Source organism: Camelus ferus, chromosome 4 (assembly GCF_009834535.1).
Source record: "Camelus ferus isolate YT-003-E chromosome 4, BCGSAC_Cfer_1.0, whole genome shotgun sequence".
In the NCBI taxonomy this organism is placed as follows: Eukaryota; Metazoa; Chordata; class Mammalia; order Artiodactyla; family Camelidae; genus Camelus; species Camelus ferus.
Genome location: NC_045699.1, coordinates 45,535,636 through 45,558,377, shown reverse-complemented (window position 1 = coordinate 45,558,377; position 22,742 = coordinate 45,535,636). Strand labels below are relative to the sequence as shown.

Sequence of the window (22,742 nt, the reverse complement as noted above, 5' to 3'; positions counted from 1 at the left end):
TATATCTCATGTTCATGTCCAACATTGTCAAGGTAATAGTTCTTCCCATTTTGATATAGATTCAATGCATTCCCAATTGAGATCCCTGCAAGTTATTTTATGGATATCAACAAACTGATTGCTGCTAAATGGTTAATTACCATGCCTGGTAAGCTAATTCCTGCACCTTTTACCTGCTATTGGTGTTGTACTAATCACATTGTACTGTTATCTGTCAGCTGTCTGCATGGCTGAACTGTTTTGTTAATGAAAGGGTGAGCTGTGATTGTCTTGGTCACAGTTGTACTCTCAGAGCCTAATTCTGCCCTGGGCACAGACAGACTCAATAAATATGTGTTGAATGCTTAAAAAAAAAAAAAGAATTGATGGCTAATTTATAATAAGTACAATTTAATTTAATTAGCAATGTCTTTAAGACATAGGTAAAAAACAAATACAATTGGTTGTTGGGAACCACTGATAAAAATAATAATTTTTAGATATGAAGAAACAGGACCAAGGAGGGACAGGCTCTTGTCCAAACATGACATGCTGCGTGGAGAGAGACTGGCTTAGTGTCCATGTGACTTGCATTTAAATCTCAGCTTCACCTCTCACTTTCTTTGCAACTTTGGACAAAGCAAGTTGCCTGAGTTCTCTGTGCTCTGGGTTCTTCATCTGCAAAGTGGGGAGCCCTGCACCTCTGGGATAAGGGGTGGTTGTGGAGATTAACTAAGATAATGTACAGATGGTGCCTGGGTAATGGCCATTCTGTCCACATCCTCTCCTGGTTCCTGGACCAGTGCCTTTCTCCACACACCACACCACACCACACTGGGTTCCTCATCAGTGGCACATGGCCAGTCCTGAGGCCACAATGTGAACCTTTCTGTCTCTATGCTTCCTACTCTCAATGCAGCAGAACAGACAGGTACATACAAACGCCACGGGGTCATTGCTCCTTGTCCCCACGATGCTGAACTTCTTCACGTACGAGTTCTCTTTCAGGGCTTCTGCGTATGCCTTGAGAGTGGGTATGGGGATATTCTGCAGAGAGAAAGGCAAGCAGTGACCAGCAGCGCCTGCCAGGGGCAGGTAGGGCAGACAGATGGGGCAGTAACTCTCACATATGCAACCTGATTTCCAGCAAGTCTCTGACCAAAAAGCTGGATGGGCAAAGGCCTCCTCCTTTGCCCTAAATGGCTTTTGGTAAACAGATTGAGAAAATCCTCCCTGAAAATTTCAGATGGGACCTGCAACTTTCTCTCTGTACATGCAGAGACCGGAGGAGAAGGAAGACATCAAGGCAAAGGAGGCAGAGAAGCATGCCGAGAGCTCAGGCCTGGGTAGGGGAATGGGCAGGGGCCTGGCCTCCACCCCAGCACTTGGCAATGTTCCTGACTCACTGTGTGACTCTGGGGAAGTCTCTTCCTCTCTCTGGGTTTGCTTCTGGAAAACTAAGTTGGGATGATCTTTAAGAGACATCTGTCCCAGAGGGTCTCAGCCCCGCCACATATAGGAGGCTTCTGAGGAACTTTCACTGCTGATGCTCAGGCCTGCCCCGGACCAATAAAATCAGAACCTCTGGGGGAGAGGGACTGGGCATTGACTTTTTTTTAATCTTCTCAAGTGAAAACCACTGATCTAGTCCAAATGCTTCATGTGCAGTGGGGAAACTGAGGCCTGGAGAGGGCTGAGCCCTCACCTGAGGCCCCACGGTGAAGGGGCAGGGCCATGGCCTGGTTCCACACCCCCACGCCTCCCCAAGTCAGTGTGTGCTGCCAGGGTGCACAGTTCTGAATTGTGCCAGTGTCTCCCACTGCGCACATGGCAGATAGTGGAGGCACCCAAGAGAGAACCTGGCTGTCTGAATGGATCTTGCATTTCAGAGCGTCACTTTAGCCCCCGTGGGAGCAGAGCATGGGAGGCCAGGTGGGGGAGATCACCGCAGGCACAGGTTTCCAATCTGATAGTGCCGTGAGACTGGCAGCCACTTAAAAGAAAGCGGAGAAGAAAGGAAAGGGGAGCCAGGAGTGAGGGGCCCACTTCTTAACTTACCCCACCTACCGCCCCCTCCCTCGAGAACTAATCCCTTTGGCCTCCGGGCTGAGCAGGTGGGCAGGCAGCTGGGCCTGCTTCTGAATTCCTTCTGTGGCCTGTCCAGGGAAGGACTGCCTCTCTATCCATCCCTCCTCTGCCTTTGGTTGGCACACGAGAAACATCCAGAGAGATGTGGGCCGATATCGTGGAATATGTCTTGGGACCTTTGGTCGACAGCTCCCCTCTAGGGTTTCGGAATGAGGCTGAATATGGTTCAGGGCTAGGCCTCTCCCTGGGCTTGGGTTACCCCATGAGCCTGGTGGGCGCTGGGCTTTTCCAGCCTTGAGATCCAGTGTAGCCATATGTGTCTGACTCAAAATTTTATCTCGGAGATGCTCTCAGTGTTTTGAATAAGGTGGCAGGTTTCCAGAGTTGAAGCTGGGCTGGCCTGTGGGGAACATCTGGGTCGGACGTCAGTCCCAGAAAGAAACCGGAACCGTGGGCTGTGCTGTTTTACACTGTCCTCCCTCTGAAAGGTTTTGTTTCTATTTCTGATTCAGAAGCACCCAGAGTCCAAGCAGGACACTTGTCTCTGCATAGCCAGGCGCGGGCCTCTGTGTCTCGCTGGCATGGCACAGGGCTTTCCCCCACCACAGGGGAAGCGGGCTGAGCGGGGCCTCACCCGGATGTTGTTGAGGTTGACCTCTTCAAGCTTTGGGTCGTTGTTCTTCACCCGCTCCAGCGTTTCCTCTACATCTGTTGCATTTGGTTCTTCATCAGGCACGGGCTTGTACTGTGTAGGTTTGATCACACCTAGAGTGACCAACAAGAGGGGGGTGGCTCACAGAGACAGGGCATCACTTTCCCTCGACACAATGACACTGACGCTGGAAGGAAGTGGGGGCAGAGCTCAGGGATGTGAAAGGCTGCGCATCATGGGGGCTACAGGGTTGGGGGGAGGGTGGGCAATGAGCTAGGAGAAGCCCTGGGCAGGGCCAGGAGTCTGGGCCCCACTTGGACTCTGCCTCTGTCGTCCTGCAAGAACTGGGTGAATTAGCTCAATTCTCCAAACCTCGATGTCCTCATCTGTAGAGTGTGAATAGTCGTTCTACGACTCGTTAGGATAAAACGAAGCCTGGATGGGAAAGAAATGAGTAGGCCTTCCAGGGCGGGGATAATTACGCTTTGGGTGCCCTCATTTCTCTTTGGGGCCAAAATACCAGCTTGGAACAATGCAGTGGAGCAATTAAGACAAGGCACTATGGGCACAGGGAAGGACAAGTAGACCCATGGAGCAGGATAGAGGCACCCAGACAGACCCATGTGGCTATAAGGACATTTATGATCCAGGTGGAGTCCCAAACCAAGAGTGGAAGGTTGAACTTTGCAAAGAGTGGTGTTGAGACAATGCAATACTGATTTTAAAAATGAAAGTGTGATCTCATCTCACACCACACACAAAGATGAACTCCATGTGGATTAAGAAGTTGAATATAAGAAGTAAACCTTTAAAACTTAAAAAGGGAAATATAGGAGGATGTTTTTACAATATTGGGGTAGGGAAGGCCTTTGTAAACAAGTCACAAATCCCAGGAGAGGAAAAGGAAAAGGAAAAGGTGGATAGATTTGGCTCCAATGAATTTGAAATCTTCTGCAATGAGCCGGAGAGCAGGAGTGGGCAGAGGCAGCCAGATGCGGGAGGACCCTGCACTTCCAAGGCGCCCTTGCTGGGGCAGGGAGGGGGCCGGGTACTCACTGTTGAGTCCCTCCTTGTTCACGATGGAGCTGCTGCCCAAGGCCTGGTAGTACTGCTGGTTGCTCATGAGCGTGTGCATGCCCAGGATAGCTGTGGGGACACAGAGAGGGCCCATGACATGCCTCTCAGACAAAGGGCCTCCCGGGCAGGAACATTCCACACCCCAGGAAGTTTTGCTCACAGAAAGGGCAAGAAACACTTGCAGGTAGACTTTAAAATTTTATTCAGTTTTTACTCTTGCCTCTATTGACGTAACTCTTGAATCTCTGTCTCCAGCCTAGACTTCTCTAGTCCCCAGCCTCAGATTCCTAGATATCTCCATGATGTCCCAGGATACAGGATGCCCAGTTAAATTGAAATTTCAGATAAACAAAGAACAATGTTTTAGTATAAGTGCATCCTATTTAGTATTTGAGACCTATTTATATTAGAAACTTATTTATTGTTTATCGGAAATTCACATCCAGCGGAGTATCCTGTATTTGATCTAACAACTCTCCCTCCCCATCCTTCAAGATTTGAAGCCATGCTTCCTCCCCCAGGGAGTGCTCCTGGATTCCAACCTCTCCCTCTCTAGCTCTCACAGCACCTGCTCTCCTTGTCACAGTACATAGTCTACACAGTGTTAGAGCTACCTGGACATATGTGTGCTTCCCCTACTGGACTGTGGGCTTCCAGAGGTCAGAGAATATTCTCTCTCTTCTACCTTTTCCAGAATATGGTATTTGATAAACATCTGCTCATTTAAAAAAAAAATTCCCCTGGTCATTTCATTAGACATGATGTCTAGTTAGAGAAAAGAGCCCTTAGGCAAGAGTCAGGAGACCCAAATTCCAGGCCTGTCTCTGCCCCTGATGGGGTGTAAACTTGGGTAAGTCCCCTCCCCTGTCTGGGCTTTAGCCTCTGTGCAATGAGGGGTGAGACTACACCATGGGTTCTCCATCATGGCTGCACATACAAATCGCCCAGGAGCTCCAAGGCACTACAGTGTTCCTCCTAGATGAACTGATCTGACTCTCTGGAGATATATTTTTAATCTCCTTGGATGATTTTTGATGCTTAGTAGGAGCAAAGTACCACAAGACAAGATGATCTCAAAGTCTCTTCTGTTTCTCACATTCTAAGAGTCTTCTCTTCTAAAATTAGACTTGCCTGCTCATAGCTAAGGAGAACTGGTAGGGAGGGAGGCATCTGCACTTTTTTGAGCTCCCTGGGCTTTAATTTAGGCTGCGTCTACGTGGGCAGTGGGAGCTGAGCCCTGAGTCAGCAGCAGGTGAATCAGATCACCTCGAGTCACCTTCTGGAGCTGGCTCTTCCAGCTCCCACACAGAGAGCGGCTTTGGTGGTTGTTCGGGGCTGCTACTGAGATCCAGGTTTGGAAAAGTTGCTGGGAAGCAAAGGAAAGATGTAACCTCACATGGCAAGCTGGTCTTGCTTAGAGTGCATAGAAAGGTGGAAAATGGAAAATGCATTTTGTGCTTGGATGATAGCTTTTCATAGTGATCCAGAAAGTGGGGGCAGAGGCGAGAAGGTTACAAGGAAGTGCCAGGGGACAGAGGAAGAAGACGTGGGCTCTAGTCTGGACCTTGGTACTAATTTGCTGTCCAGGCCACCTCCACTTTCTGGACCTCAGGGTTCTCACCTGTAACATGGAGAGTGTTTGAATGATGATCTCTTACCTTCACATGGGACTTAATAGCCACATGACAATTTCTCACCTTTTTATGCTGTTTGATTTTACAACAAGCATCCAGGGCAGGTGCTGTTGACCTCCCATTTTCCAGCAGGCTCGGGAGGGAAATGGTTGGTCAAAGACTGTTCAGCGAGGACCCTCCTGGCTTCTAAGTCAGTCTTCCCACCCATGCCTCCACACCCTAGGTCACCAACAGGTCTAAAGTTCTAAAACTTTCCCTCAATGTCAGAATTCTAAGGACAGACAACATATATTCTAGGAGGCAATGTATGTCAATAGCAGGCCTAAAAGGAAAGAAAACCATTTTGCAGAGGAGATTAGGGTTCTAAGAAGGATGGACGGAGGAGGGAGGGAGAGAGGGAAGGAGGAGGGAAGGGCCATGCTCACTCTCCACTGCTGAGCAGAATGCCTGGTGGCTCCGAAGCCAGTTTTCCCTTCTCCCACCCTAGGCACCAAGTCATGACTTTCTGCTTGCTTGGTTTGGTACACTCCACGTCACCAGGAGTCAGTGATGGAGAGAAACAACACATCACTGCTGCTTCATTCTTTGTAGATATTGGCAGGGCTGAATTTAGCACTGGGGAATGTGATTTCTTAAAAAAAAAAAAGTCTAGATCTTCCTCAAAACTCAAAAAGGACTATTTTTGAACTCTGAAAAAGAACATCAAGTTCTCCTTTCTCTCTCTGCCTTGGCAGGGTTCATTCAGCTGGTAATTCCTCTTAGGACACGGAGAGATAGCGGTACACATCCCTAGCTTCTCCAGCTGCCAAGTGGCTCGGGGCAGGTGGCAGGAAGGCGTTTTCCTGCATCCTAGGAACAGGTGAGAGAAGCTGGCTCTGGCTCAGGACTTGGGAGCAGTTGAATCAACTGCTCCTGGATAAGCCACACCCTGACCCTCACTAGAACAGGAGGAGAAGAGGTGCCTAAGGACAGGAAGGTACTCCAGAAGCCGGGGTGGTCTGGCTAAGACTGTCTTTGATAGTCACAGGTTCTGGGCTTGCCAGCTGCCCTGGGGTAGCCTAGGGGTTGGCCATTCTGAAGGGTGAGTCTCCCTAACCCCAATTCCTTCTTGGGTCCTGCCCCGCCTGCAGGGTCCCTAAGGTGAGCCAGGGTCACATCCCTGAATGGGGAGGGGAGGCACTGATCACACACGTGCCTACAGCTGACTCCTGGTGGCCTCCGAGCTACAACCCAAGGCCACGTGCCAAGGAGTTAGCACTGTCAGGGGCAGGTGCATTGCTCATCACCCACGCTCAAAACTTTTCATGTTTCTTGTCTGTCCTCCTCGTCACATCCCAGGCCTCCACAGTCAGGGTCTGGATCTGATTCATCCTAGCTATGTACCTTGACTCTGAGTGAATGAATGAGTGCATGAATGATGCACAAACAAGAAAACAAATGAGCAAGTGAGAGTTCACAGGTCTTGCTCAGTGTGACACATCTGCCTGGGTGTCCTCTTACATGTCCCCATTGTCTCCAAGTATCAAGCCTGACGCAGGTGCACCTGCAAAGCAATGGCTCAGAGGAGCCACCTCTTCCCCAGCTCAGAGCCTCTCCCCCACTGTGTCCCTCCCTGGAATGGACCCCCCCCCGCCCCTTCCTGCTCCCCTAGCTCTCCCCACTCTTCCTCCTTTTGGCTCAGCTTCGGTCTCAACCCTCATCTTGCAGCCCCACCACCTAACAAGCCCCCTCCTGCACTCTGCTCTTTTCCCTATGACACTCACTCGACACTCACTCTCACTTGTCCTTTCATGTTGGCCTCAGTGTTTGTTTAACAGCTCTGCAAAGGCAAGAACCCGGCTGTTCGCTTACAATTAGTCCTGAGCAAACGAAGGCTAAGTTAATGGGACTGCTCTGCCTGGGAGTTGAGTTGTGAGGACTAGAGATGACCCGATGACCCTGTGCCCAACACACCTCCTCTTCTCTCTCTAATGAGTCCTCCGCTCATGGCTCCAGCTACTCCCTCCTCGAGAAAGGCTCCTACGTCCCTCCAACACACCCAACACTCAGGCAAGTGTCCAGCCTCCATCGCCCCGGTCTCTTGTGGCATCTTTGAAACTGACTCACAGCAGAGCAGCTCTCCTCCTGTCCCCCAGGCACCCAGCTGTTTCCTGGGGCCTCAGGCCAGAAAGTCTGGCATCATCTCAGCCTCTTGGCCTCTAATGCAGCACTGGGAACAGCTGGACTCTCGCTGGAGCCACATCCCAGACACAGTCCACCTGGGCCCTTGGCCTTACCTGGGGCCTGCTTCCTACATCCTCCCATCCTCCCATCCTCGGAACACCACCGCCTCTAGGCTCAAACCCCTGCTTTCACGTGGTCTCTCCCAATACTCCTCTAGGCTCGGGTGTCAGTGCTTTAGCTTGACATCCAGATCCTTTCCTAATTCGGCCCTATCTGCCCCCAGCCGACTCGGTAAGACTCAGCCACGCACCCCCTCTCATCCCACTGCGTCCATTCCCCTGCTCTGGAGGGCTTTATCCTGGTTGTACTGGGAGGTGATGCTGCAAGTGGGCCCTAGAACCAAGATGCCTCCTGGGTTCCAACCTCATGGGCAAGGCATTTAATCCACTGTGCTTACTTTCTCCATCTGTAAAATGGGGACATCAGTAAAATGTACTTCATAGGATTGCTGTGGTCAATAAATGCAGCCAGGTATTGAAAGCAACTCCCATAGCTCCCACATAGTTGGGAGTCAACAAATGTTCTGCGCCTCCTTCCACTGCCACCTCTCAAACGCTGACATTCAACAACAGGCGTCCAAGGTTAGCCAGTTAACGCCGGTGTCGCCTTACAGCACCCCTCTCCTTTCCGGACATCGGAAGGGTATGGTATCATGAACAGATACTAATAATTAGCCATGCCAACAAAAATAAAGAGGAATGGCTTCAAGAAATCCACACACAGAAACGTAGCACAATATTGCTGTTCTATTTTGGCACAGGAACTGGCGGTTCCAACAGTGGAGTCATTTGATAATCCCTCCAAGCTGCCTAATGAGGAGAGTGACGTCATGCGGAGTGATTGGAGAAGGACCAGGACACCAGCAGCCCCCAGGGTGAGTCAGTGTGGAGATGCTGGACAACAATCATGTCACCCACCCACCTCCCTCCTGCACTGATTAACTAGAAGTCAAGGGGACCCTGCATCAGGGAGACAGTTCCGTCAAAATACACGAGCCTCAAGTGGGATCTAATATGACTTGTGTGGCTTTAGACAAAACAAATCTTGAATGGCCGAGCAAACCAGCTAAGCACCTGAGCTAAGTGCTTCGCTTCCACCCCAGTGAAATCCTCACTGCTTTGTCCTTCATAGTGAAAATGAACACCTTTCTCTCTCAGCCCTGACACCATTGAAGCCACTGCCCTTAGTCCTTTCCCAAAATTCCTGCCTCCATTCAGGGTTATCTGGATGGAGTGTCTACACATTGGCTCTCTTCTTGCACCCCTTAGGTCCCTGAAACCTGGCTTTGGCCACCCCCCACTCCTCCCCCAGGAATGTTGTCAAGACTCAGTGAACAACACCCATGAGAAGCAGGAGGGTGTGAGAGGCAGAACACAGCTGCGGCTGGCAGAGTCCCCTCACCTGGCCCCTGGGCTCACACACGTGAGTCTCCAGCCGGCCCAGAACCCTCATTCAGTCTCCCTAGCTCTTGCATTAGGTTCTGCCCATCTTGACTCAGTGTTTGGTTCCCAGCCCATCTGTGGCTGAATGGCCCCCGCTGTGGCTACTGTTACCCTATTTCCACTCCTTGTCTCCCAAAGGCTTCTCCCTCGGCTAGGGCCCTTGACTCCACCTGCAGCTTGATGATGCTAATGACACCCACCTCTCCATCTCCCCTTGTAGACCTCAAGACTTCCACTCCAACTGCTCCCACTTGAGTGGCCCACAGGCATCTCTAACTCCAAAGGTCCTAGACTAACTCTGTATTTCCCTACACCTGCTCCCCACCCCTCCACCCACGCTACAGCTGAACTGTGTCCCTCCAAAATTCACATGTAGAATAAGGAAATGTCTGGAACTATATTTGGAGATAAGGTCTTTAAAGAAGTGATTAAGTTACAGTGAGGCTACAGGGTGGATCCTAATCCAATCTGTCTGATGTACTTACAAGAGGGGATTAGAACACACAGAGGGACACCAGGGGACACTACACAGAGGGACACAGGGAGATATGGTCATCCACAAGCTGAGGAGAGAGGGTTCAGAGGAAAACAAATTTGTGGACACTTTGATCATGAACTTCAAACCTCCAGAGCTGTGAGAAAGTACCCTTCTGCTGTTTAAGCCACCAGCCCGTGGGACTTTGTGAGGGCAGCCTGAGCAGACTAACGCACCCACCTGCATTAATGGTACCGACATCCACTTACTCTCTGGAGCCAGATCTGGGCTCCTCTCTGACCTCATAGTCGACCCTGTGTTTCCCAACCCCTTCCCACTTGCCTGAGTCTCTCCCTACCCCATCCACTCCCCTTTCATCATCTGGCTGAGGGTTGGTATCCCCCAAGACTGCAGAATAATAAAAAGACCACTACCTGCCCCACTGGCCAGCGAGCACAGCGTGATGGTGTGCAGGCTGTGGCCAGAGCCTGACCCTTGGTGGGTAAGGGACACGGGCGAGTGGGGTAGGGACTAGATAGTAACAAGGGGACAAATGCAGGTGGCAAAGGGCCCTGGATATCAGGCCACCTTCGGGAGTTTTAGGTGTTGTTTGTGAAGATCACATGGAAATGCACAGGAAGATGGAGGGTGTTGTAAAAATATGATATCTGGGTGATGACCTCAAAGCCCAGCTCTCTGAGCTGTTCAAAGTGGTAAAATCAGATGACTTGCTCTGACCCTCTGTGAGCCTCCCAGCCCTCTGTCTGCCCCCTCTAACCTCTCCTCCCAGGCAGCCTGGGCAGGATTGGATGCGATGGCTGGAAGGGGCCCAGGCTGCCCTCCCTGGGATACTGGCACATCCCTCTGGGATGGGGTCTCATGGCCTCAACAGGTGGTTCCGTGGTGGGATGAGCTTGGGTGGTTTTATCTCTATTTCCCTCATTTCGGTTTTCGATAATAGATTTAGATTAAGATAATAGATAATAGATTTCCTCTAGTCCTTATTAGAAACAGAGAGGGTGTTTATCTTATAATGAATGATCCAGGGCTCCCCTGCAAATGCGAGTCCAAACCTTTTGGAGGATGTGGGGAAGATCAGGAACACCTCTTACCTGCGATGTCACAGAGTTCTGCATCTGAGGCGTTGGCCAGGGCCTCCTCCAGCTCTGGCTCCAGCGTTACAGTTTCCAGCACAGGGTCCATCGGCTTCTGCTTGGGGACCCAGACCTTTCCTGAAAACACACAGGCTCCCATTACAGGGTGCCCATGCTGGGCAGCCTCTGGTGACAGCCCCAGGTGGGCTGTCCCAGAGCCCTGTGATCCCTCGATGCTGAGACTTCCTTAAAGCGTCTCCCTCTGGGGACAGAGACCAGACTTGCCCAAAGAAAAGGACTCAGAGATCTCCAACAAAGCACCCTTCACATTTGAAAAAATTAACTTTATAACTTGGTCAAGTGGGACTGCTTGCGATGGAAAACACTGGTCATTGGTTGCAACAATTTGTAAGTGGGGAAAAATACAAAAGAAAAATATAATAGAATGTCAGGGTCTGGGATACTCTAAACAAGGGTTCTGGCTTGAGAGAAAAATTCAGAAACATTTTAAAACAAAATAAAATACACTCAGGTTATTTAAAGAGGAAGAAGGTGAAAATATAATGTCTTCTGGAACATCATATTTCTAAAGTGTCAGAGTCGTAAATGAACAACGGAGCAAACAGGCATGCACAAGGATGGCCAGGCAGCATTCACCCAGAGGCGTTGTTGGAGAAATTATGGGGCACTCACACAATGGCGTCCCAGCAGTTGTTAATATTAAGGATGATGGCGCTCTCTGCTTACTAACAAAGGAAAATGTCCGAGACACAACGCTGTGTTTTGAAAAAGCAGGTTTACAAAACAGCATGAATTATTTAAGTCCATTTATGAAAGATTGTACATGTATATATTTATTCTTACAACACGTATTTATTGAGTGCCTGGCACCTTTCTTGGCGCCAGGGGAACAGCAGTGAACAGACTGCAGTTTAGTGAAAGGAGACAGATAATAAACAAACATGTAAAGATGTCAGATAGCACTAAGCATCACAAAGGAAAACAAAGCAGAGCCAAAGTTTCAGGCTGGTGGGGTGGGGAGGGTGGGCTCCGCTATTTTGAGTAGGGTGATCAGGGAAGATGACCTGTGAGCTGGGACCTGACAGAGTGAGGAAATAAGCCCCCAGATCAGCAACAAGGATGCCCACTTTCACTGCCGCCACCCAACACTGTGCTGGAAGTTCCAGTCAGAGCAAATGGACAAGAAAAAGAAGTAAGTGGCATCCAGGCTGGAAAGAAAGTATAATCATCTCTTTTTGCAGATGACATGATCTTATATGCAGAAAACTCTAATGATTCTGCAAAAAAACACCCCCAAAAAACAAAAAACTAGGGTACAAGAATAACATACAATATGCATGACTGGGGACATTGTGCTGTACACCAGAAATTGACACATTATAAATTGACTGTACTTCAATTTAAAAAAAAAAGGTTAACATACAAAAATAAGTGGTGTACACCAGCAAAGAAAAAGCTGAAAGGGAAATTAGGAAGACAATTTCATCTACAAAAGCATCTGAAAGAATAAAATACTTAGGAATAAATTTAATCAAGGAGGTGAAAGACTTGTGCATGGAACACTATAGAACACTGCTGAAAGAAATTTAAAAAGACCTAAATAAACAGAAAGATACCCAGAGTTCGTGGATTGGAAGACCATATTAAAATAGCAATACTGCCCAAAGCAATCTACAGATTCAATGCCGTCCTTATCAAAATTCCAATGGCTTTTTTTTTTTTCGCTGAAATGGAAAATCTAGTTCTCAAATTCATACGGAATTGCAAAGGGCTCTAAACAGCCAAAACAATCTTGATAAAGAACAAAGTTGGAGGCCTCAGAATTCTTGATTTCAAAACTTACTGCAAAGTTAAATGGTGTGGCACTAACATAAGGATAGGCCTATCACCTTTTATCTCAAGGGGATAAAATCAAGGGTCCTGAAATAAATTTGACAAGGGTGCCAAGTCCACTGAATGGGGGAAAGAATAGTTTTTTCAAGAAATGGTGCTGAGACAACTGGATATGCACATGCAAAAAGATGAAGTTGGATCCTGATCTTACACCATAAACAAAAGCAAACTGGAAATGGATCAATGACTTAAATATAAATAGCTAAAACTATAAAATTCTGAGAAGAAAACACAAGCATAAATCTTTATGACCTTAGATTTGGCAACATATTCCAGATATGACAACAAAAAAAGTAAGCAATGAAAGAAAAATAGACCAATTGAACTTCATCAAAATTTACAACTTTTGTGTATCAGGGGACATTATCGAGAAAGTGTAAAGACAACATACAGAAGAGAAAAGAGTCACCAATGATACATCTGATAGGGTCTAGTATCTAGACTATATAGAGAACTTTTACAACTCAATAACGGAAAGAAAAACCATCCAATTTAAAAATGGGTGAAGGACTTAACTGACATTTCTCTAAAGAGGATATACAATTGCCTCCTGGTGTCCAAAGGGGATTGGATGCTCAAGCCTCATATAAAATGGCATAGTATTTGCATATACCCTACGTACATCCTCCTGTATACTTTCAATCATCTCTAGATAACTTATAATGCCTAATACAATGTAAATGCTATGTAAGTACTTGCCAGTGTGTCGTAAATTCAAGTTTTACTTTTTAAATTTTTCTTGAACTTTTTTCAAGTAGTTTTGATCCACCATTGGTTGAATCTGTGGATACGGAACCTGTGGATATAGAGGGTCAATTGTACATATGGCCAACAAGATACTCAACATCATTGGTCATTAGGATAATGCAAATCAAAACCACAATGAGATACCACTTTACAACCATGATAATGGCTATAAATCAAAACCCTAAAACCAAAATGGAAAAGAACAAGTGTTGGTAAGGATTTGGAGAAATTGGAGCCCTCACGTATTGCTGGTAGGAAGGTAAAATGATGCAGCTGCTTTGGAAAACAGTTTGGCAATTCTTCAAAAAATTAAATGTAGAATTATCGTATGATCCAGCAATTCCACTTCTCAGTATATACCCAAAAGAATTGAAAACAAGTAGTCAAACAAATACTCGTACAGAAATGTTCACTACAGCATTAATCACAATAGACCCAAAGTGGAAACAAACAAAATGTTCATCAACTGACGAATTTGAATATTATTTGGTAACAAAAGGGAATGAATGTGTCTTGAAAACAATATTCTAAGTGAAAGAAGTCAGACACACAAAGTCACATATTATATGATTTAATTTATGGGAGATATTCAGAATAGGTGAGTCCATAGAAACAGATTGGTGGCTGCCAGCAGGGGCATGGGGAGTAATGGTTAACTGAGTACAGGGTTTTATTTCAGAGTGATGAGAATGTTTTGGATCTAGATAGAGATGGCAATTGCACAACAATATACTAAATGCCACTGAATTGTTCACTTTAAAAGAGTTAATTTTATGTTATGAGAATTTTACTTCAACTGAAAAAAAAAAAAACTTGCTCACTTTGGCTGCTGATGAGAATAGCTTGATGTGGGGTGAGGATGGAAGCCAGGATATGGTGAAGAGGCTCTGGCAAAAGTCCAGGTGAGGTGATGGTGACCTGGACCAGAGGTGGGGAGGGGTGGGAAGTGCAAAGAGAAATGCCCAGAAGAATATTCACTAAAATGGGATCAGTGCCTATCTCTCAGCAGAGGGAATTACTTTGAATTACTTTGTTTTATTATTTGAATTGTTTACAGCAAAGATCAATTACCTATACAAGCAAAACAGACAACAAAGTCATCTGGGGAAAAATGTAACATAACCTTCACCAGAGGGGATCTGGAAAAGGGCAAAACAAAATGGCTAAAAAGAAAATGAACTGTGAAAATGAGGCAGTGACTAATAGGATGAACATTCAGTAAATATTTAAGAGACCTGTGGTTTATTATACCCCTACAGCAGGTATCTCCATGAGGGTGGTGACTCTAAGACACTACAAGAGGGACTCAGACTTCTTCCCTTCCTTCATCTCTAGTCGGGATGTGGGTGTGATGACTGGAGCTTCAGCAGCTAGATGAACCATGAGGCAAGGATATATTGCAAGGATGGCAGAATGAAAAACTGGAAAGGTTACTGATTCCTAATGCCAAGGAATATGTCTTACCAGCCCTGGAATGCCTATCTCTGCAGCTCTTCTAAGTGAAAGAAAACTAAATTTCCATCTTAAGTCTTCCTTATTTTGTTTTACTTTTCCCCCTAGCACATGCAGCCAAATCTGCATAATGAAAATATCCTGCATGGAGCTTTATTCTGATCCCCTCACTTGAATGAGAGTGAGTGAAAGTCCAAATTCCTCAGGACTTTGCACCAGTTTATGGCTCCTACCACATCCTGCTGAGACTTGCGGTGACTGGACTGCTATTTCCCCTCAGCTGAGGATAGCTCTCGGCCCAGCATGGGGTAAGTGCTCTGTAGGGCTGGACTGAATGGCCCGGAATCTGCCTGTTAGAGCTGGAAGTTCTCCTTCTCCACACTCTCTGTTGAGACCCACATTCATTCAATATATATGGACTCCAAAAGTCATCACGTAAATACTTTATGATGATGATGCTGGTGGTGGTGATGATGACGATAATGATAAATCTTTTAGGCTTCTCTTACGAAAATAGAATAAATTCTAGCTACCCTCCTTAGGCCAGCCTGGTTTTTCACGAAGGCAGTCAGGCTTTGGGAGTCTGGAAAGCTTTTCCCGGCTCCAGTCCAGGGCAGCATTCCGGGAAGAGGCAGCAGGATTGGTTTGTGTACTGCCCAGATTCCCTTCCCCATCCCCCATCTCCAGCTCATCCCCTGGGAGGGGGATGGGTACATGAGGGATGCCAGTCATGACTCACCACTGTCCACCCAGGCCTGCTGCTGTCTCTCTCACAGCCTTGGTTTCCCCAGTTTTCAAATGTGCAGGTGGGATAATGGGAGTTTTAAGGCTCCCTGAAATCCAGACATTTTATTATCTATATCTGCTGCTCAGAAATCATACCTCATGGAACAAGAACCTTGCTTAAAACCATCTTGTGCTAACACTCTCAGCCAGGCACACCCAGCCCTGATGGTCAAGGTTCCCTTCCCCTGCCACCTGCTCCAGGATGCCTCAGACCATGCAGTTCCTCCAAAGCTCTATAATCCAGATGTCTCTCGGGCTTCCCTGACCTTCCAAGTTTTTGACAAAATCTAGACTGAGCTCCAGTTCCAGGCGTTGGGATGGCCTAAAGTCCTCCCTACAATGCTCACTCCTGCTGGCTCTGTCATTTTATTATTTATCAAAGTGCTACCCTGTGCAGCACATTGTGCTAATACAACAGGGATGCAGAGATAAAAGCCACAGACACGGACCCTTGGCTCATCACGCTGACATTCTTGAGGGTGAGGAGACTGGAAGAGGCTGAAAACAAGCAATTAACTGCCCAATTAATTAACTGATTAGAACAAATGCTTTCATTCAACAAACACTTATTGGGAGCCTACTACATGCTAGGGTTTGTTAGGTGCGAGGACAGAACCTGCGAACAAGACAGATGTGATGCTCGTACTCACGGAGCTCATGCTCTAAGGAAGGAGCTCACAAGCTCCATTATGCATTGATGTAATTTGAACTCACTCATTCACTCAACGACTCTCTACTGAACCCCACTGTATCCCAGGCCCTGTGCTGGGCACCGGGGGTTCTGTATAAGCAAAAACAGCTGAGTCCCTGCCTCATGGCGCTTTCAGGCCAATGTACATAAAGAGATAATAATAAAACAAGAATTGCTCTGAAGGACACACCCAGGATCCGGAGACGGAGAATAACCAAGGGGGAGTTGAAGGGATGGCATATCCTAAACAGTGTAGACAGGAAAGGCTTTCCTGAGATAGGAGACAACGGTACAGGTGAGACCGGAAGGGTAATAATAGCTAATACTGACAGAGCCTTCACGATGGGCCAGGAGCCATTGTAAGTGCTTTACATGTATCTTAACATATATAGAACAACCTCATAAAAATCTTGGGAGGCTGGTAATATTCTTTTCATCAGCTCATTTTACAGACAAGGAAATGGAGGCACAGCAGGCTTAAAAATATACTCAAGTTCACACAGCTAGTAAGTGGCAGTGCCAAGACCATGGCCAAAGGAGATCCAGCTCCAGGCTGTGTTTCTAACCATGAAGCCTCTTACAGAGGAGGGAGGGCCAGCCCTGAAGACAGCATGGAACTGACAGTAGGACCAGCATTCCAGGCAGAGGGTGTACGTGCAAAGGTCTGGGGTGGGAAAGAGCTTGGAGTGTTTGGGAAACAGAAAGAAGCCTGGGGGGCAGCAGCCCAGGGAGTGCTGGCAAGCATGATACAGGAGGACTGGAGAATGGTTTGGAGCACGAGGGAAGTCCAGCAGGGGCTGGACAGTTGGAGTGCCTCTCTGCTCCCTGAAGCCTTCTAGATGGCCGGCCTTAGGCTGGAGTAGAGATCTTGTAGGGACAGATGAAGGAAGGGAAGCTGCAGCTGCTAGACAGAGGAATTTTGGGGAAAGAGCAGGGATAGTCAGGGTCTAGGGACAGGGCGTCTTCTGTTCCTGGTTTGGATGGGACAGGCCTTGTTTGCGCCTCATGTCCTGAGATCATTTTAATAGTTCCTTCTTTCAACAGTATCTAGGTTTGTATGAAAAATAAAAGAGACACCCTAGTCAAAGGGGATGTAGGGGAGTGTTGCTAGTCTGCTTTACCCCCAAACTTCACCATGCTGACCTCCTGCCTCGATGCTTTTGGAGTTGCGTTTGTGACTTTGGACCCAGCAGGGATGAGGGCAAGGAGGCCCAGTCACATCGGGCCCAACTCAGGGCCTGGCATCCAGCTGGCACTCAACAGTGCACAGGGAATGATGTATTCAAAAGCATAATATTGTTCAGTACCTCGCTTCTCCCCTGTGTAGGGGACCAGATCTTCTCGGTCCTTAAACTCCTTTGCTTGCTTTTCCAAGTGATCCAAGAGTTCCTCCCTTTTAAAGGGGCCCGTGGGCGCCTTGGTGGTCTGATCCTTCTGCCTCAGGCCAGCAGGCAGCAGTGCATTCTACAGTGGCGGTTGGGGGACCGGTGACACAGAGAGAGAGAAAGAGAGAAAGAAAGCAGTCAGCTGCTGAAGATTCGTATTTCTCCAGAAACTCTTCACTGAACAACGGGGAGCTCGGAGCTCAGAGCTCGTGAATCAGTCCAAGTTGCTCATTTACATGTAAGGAAACCAACAACCCGGAGGGGCAGGGATTTGCCCAAGGTCACAGGCAGATGGGGCAGAGCAAGGCTAGGGCCTAGGTCTCTTAACCATCCCTGCTTCCCAGCTTCTAATGTTTTTAAAGGCAAGGGGGTGAGGGGTCAACTGACCAGGGGCTGAGCATAGACGGCGGGCACCCAAGAGCATATGCTGAGTGAGAAATATGATTAAGTTAGTGTTTGGATGCAGGAGGGTATTTACAGCCATTGTCTATAAAGTGTTTGGGGAGAGAAGCAGCCCAAGGGGGTTGAGTTAGGGCCCAGGGTGAAGAATCAGGCAGGAAGAGGCAGACCCCCAAAACAAGCAGGGAAAGCTGGGCAGGACTGCGAGAAGGGCCAGGCATGCTCAGGCTGCAGCCCTGGACGGCCCTACAGCTGCTGTCTACCCTCCTGACTGTCGTGTTCAATGCTGCCTGTTAAATATTTTGACCGTTGCCCCTGGAGATGGGTCTCTCAAGAAAGATAGCACCAACCAATCACTGTGTTCTCTTCTTCAAACATGAGCAGGCTTCTAGGTGTGGGCTCACTACTAAAGCGGATTCCTAATCAGGGTGGATTTGAATCACATGGGCTCCACTTTCACTCAGCCCTCAGTGTTGTAGAGGTTCAAAGAAGTTCACGGTTGCAAGCAGGCTGAGAGATCGTCTAGTGCACACATGCTCCCTTCAAAAGGAAGCTGAGACTTTATTCAAGTGATAAAATTTTGTAATGTACCATAGCATAATAAATAGGTCACAATTTATAGCACAATAATGAAGGTACACCTGGTCCAAGTGGACTTAAACCCTTCCTACTTCTGAGATGGAGGCAAAAGACACACATGAATTGGCTCTTTAAAGTATGGCTTTTTCCCCAAGTAAATATTAGCTTCAGTGAAGAGTTCTAACAATTTTCCCAGGTACTCTCTAAAAGCTATATGACAAAAACACATCATAGGGACCAAACTATAAAGATGCTATAGAGAATTTGTTGTGTCCTGCATCTCTTAAAAAGAAGTATACTTCTGGGAGGGAGGGACGAATTAGGAATTTGGGATTAGTAGATGCAAACTATTATATATAAAATAGGTAAACAACAAGGTGCTACTGTATAGCACAGGGAACTACAGTATCTTGTAATAACTTATAATGAAAAAGGACATTAAATATATTTATAACTGAATCACTGTGCTCTACAGCAGAAACTAACACAACATTGTAAATCAACTATACTTCAATTAAAAAAACCAGAAGTATACTTCTAAGACTTGCCCAAATCTAGAACAAAAACCAGGGTCTTTCTTCAGATTAGGGGGACGGGGACAATCTTCAAGTCTGATCATTGCTCCCTCCTCACCCCTTGTCATTCAGGGAAGTCACGGAGGATACTGGGAAGGCTGATGTGGGCAGAGTCTCACCTCACTTCTTGCTGCACTCCTAAACTGGCAACATTGGAGGGCCATTACATCTCCAATCTTGGTATCAGCAAATGCATATCTTCACTCATTTGCACTCCAAATCCTTTCCTAAAAGCCCCCTCTGAGGGGGGAATGCTGTCAGGTATGTGAAGAGAGCTCTGTGCCTGGCACGTGGAGGGATAAAGCTTGGGAGGGAAATACTACTGTTCAGCTGCAGTATGATTTTTTTGTACAAGAGATTTTACCTCTGTTCAACACCACAGTGCTGTTCCAACCACAGCAGTGGGTGCAAGATCAGGTGACAGGAGTGTGAGCCCGGCGCTGGGAGAGCTGAGGTGAGCAGGGCCCTGTACAGAGATCAGGGGCTCAGAGAGTGAGTGGTGCGGGTGTCCATGCAAATGGATTTAGGCCACAAGTCAGGAGGGACATTTGGGAGCTAGAGCGAATTATGAGAGGACAGCCAGTAGGTAGGAAATCAAGCCTTGACTGATTTAAGGGTGGGAGCTGAGAACATAAGTGGTGCCCCAGATGTCCCCATTTTCCTGAAGCAGCAGTCCTCAGACCTGCCCACTGTGACATGAAGGATGAACAAGGGTCCACAGATAAGCCATGCTTGTGGGCATGTCCCAGGTGAGCCGGGATTTCCTGTGGCTATTTGTGTGTGTTTCCACTCAGTGTAAGTACATTTACTGTAGCTCAACTGAGTGAGGGAACAGCCTAACTGGCCCACAAACGTCCATCTGTGATTACCCATAATGAGTCATCAAATTCTTTGTGACGTGCCAGCACCTCACAGCTGACCCCACACCAGGCTTAAGCCCTGACTTAGAGTAATGAGGTCACCAACTACACGATCAAGTCACCTAATCTCACTGTTCCTTCATTTCTACAGCTGTAAAATGTGAATAATTCCTGTCCCTCTCTCAGAATTGAGAAAATTAAATTCGATAATGCTCGGCACAGTGCCCGACACGGTGATCACTCACAAATTATTACTGACCACTGTTGCTCTTATTCTATAATCAGATAAAATCCCTTTTAACAGGAGATCAGTTACCCAAATATGTATGTTGAACGGGGGCTGTATTACCTAAATATATCTTAAAATTCAAAAAATGAACACACACACACACATAAAATGAATTAAGAATGGAAAGCAACTGTTTTCCCAATGATGCCAACAAGGCATCAGATTTTTGTCACTGTAAAGGATTTGGATGGCAGTGAGGTGCTGGGGTACATTCTGGCCTCCAAAAGGCTCAACGTTGTGTTGGGAGAAACCCACAAGGTTGTTACTGAGGGGAAAAGGGTTTGCAAACTCACATCTCCTTTTGAATATATCTGATAGAGGCCACTGATTTTCACATTTTTTTTTCTTTTTGGTTTTTTTTTATATCTATATGAGATGATGGATGTTCACTAAACTTATCGTTAATTATTTCACAATACATGTAAGTCAAATCATTATGCTGTACACCTTAAACCTATTCAGTGCTGTTTGTGAATTATATCTTAATAAACCAGAGGGGGAAAGTAGGGTTTTTCAATCTTGCCACAAGAAACATTTGGGCTGGATGATTCCTTGTCGTGGGGGCTATTTTATGCACTCTTGGCTGTTTAGCAGCATCTCTGTCTTCTACCTAATGGATGCCAGGAGCAACCCCTCTCCAAGTTGTCACAGCCAAAATGTCTCCAAACATCCAGACGTCCCCTGGGGGGGCAAAATCATCCCTGATTGAGAACTATTGTGTTAAACTGAAGCCCATATCATGATAATAGGGGAATAAAACTTTTTTTTAATGTATCTTCAAAATATTACTTATGTAGCATGTTAAAACACAGTTTCATTTATCTTCATTGAAAGCAGTTGATTTTTTTAAAAGGCAAAAACATCAAAGGCCTTTTCTAACAATTCTCAGCTTATTGGATTTTTAAAGTAAATATTGAAAATATTAGCCTCGCTAGTTTATTTTCATTCCATTAAGTGGTATGTTTAGTGAAATATAAGATGATTTCCAAGTAAAACCAAAGATAGTTGCATATTTTTAAACTCATGATTATTTATCATTTTAACTTGTTTTCAAAAACAGCATATGAACTCACATGGTATACAAAAATTAACTCAAGATAAATCAAAGACCCAAATGTAAGAGCTGAAACTATAAAACTTTTAGAAGAAAACACAGGCATAAATCTCTGTGACCTGGATTAAGCAATGGTTTCTTAGATATGATACTAAAACAATAAGCAACAAAAGAAAAAATAAATTGGACATCATCAAAGTTGAAAATGTTTGTGCTTCAAAGGATACTATCAGGAAAGTAAAAAAACAACCCACAGATCGGGAAAAAGTTTTTGAAAATCATATTTCTGAGACAGCTCTAGTATGTAGAATACATAAAGATCTCTTAAACTCAAAATATAAGACAAATAACAGAATTTAAAAAGTGGGCAATGGATCTGAATAGATATTTCTCCAAAGAAGGTATAAAAATGGCTAGGTAGCACATGAAAAGATGCTTGACATCATTAACCATCAGGGAGACACAAATCAAGCCCAGAATGAGATATGATTTCACACCCATTAGAATGGCTATAATAAAAAAGACAGATTAAAAACAAGTGGTGGCCAGAATGTGGAGAAATTGAAACACCCGTACACTTCTGATGGCAATGTAAAATGGTGTAGCCCCTCTGGAAAACAGTCTGGTGGCTTCTCAGAAGATTAAAAATAGAGTTATCATATGATATAGCAGTTCCACTCCTAGGTCTATATCCAAGAGAAATAAAATAATATGCTCACCCAAAAACTATTACATGAACGTTCATAGGTGTGTTAGTCACAATACCAAAAAAGTGGAAACAACTCAAATGTCCGTCAGATGATGAATGGATAAATAAAATGTGGTATATCCACACAACGGAATACTATCTGACAATAAAAAGGAATGAAGTACTGATGCAGGCTACATCACAGATGAAACCTTGAAAACATCATGCCAAGAGAAAGAAGCCAGTAACAAAGGACTGCACACTGTCTCATTCCATTTACATGAAATGTCCAGAATGGTCAAATCTATAGAGACAGAAAGTAGCTTAATGGTTGCTCAGAGCTGAGGATGGTGAGAAACAGGGAGTGACTGCTAATGGGCACAGGTTTCTTTTAGGTGATGAAAATTCTCTAAAATTGATGATGGTGACTGTTGTATAACTCTGTGAATATACTAAAAAAATGAATTGTACACTTTATTTATTTTTGTTTATTTTTGGGGGTGAGAGGTAATTGGGTTTATTTATTTATTTTTAATAGAGGTACTGGGGATTGAACCCAGGACCTTGTGCATGCTAAGCATGCATTCTACCACTGTGCTATACCCTCCCCCTGAACTGTACACTTTAAATGGATGGATTTTATGGTATGTGAGTTATAT

General features: G+C 46.1%; 1 protein-coding gene across 4 annotated transcripts in view; it reads right to left on the bottom strand.

Annotated features, from left to right (window-relative positions):
* TMOD1 (tropomodulin 1) overlaps nucleotides 1-22,742 on the bottom strand; it is a 78,105-nt gene that overhangs the window by 25,027 nt on the left and 30,336 nt on the right. For all 4 annotated transcript variants that reach the window (XM_032478041.1, XM_032478042.1, XM_006187781.3 and 1 more), the window contains 5 exons: nucleotides 17,562-17,718; nucleotides 10,683-10,802; nucleotides 3,776-3,865; nucleotides 2,702-2,832; nucleotides 919-1,026 (listed from right to left, as the gene is read on the bottom strand). In XM_032478041.1, the coding sequence (XP_032333932.1) occupies nucleotides 919-1,026; nucleotides 2,702-2,832; nucleotides 3,776-3,865; nucleotides 10,683-10,802; nucleotides 17,562-17,718 (606 nt within the window). The remainder of the gene's footprint in view (nucleotides 1-918; nucleotides 1,027-2,701; nucleotides 2,833-3,775; nucleotides 3,866-10,682; nucleotides 10,803-17,561; nucleotides 17,719-22,742) is intronic.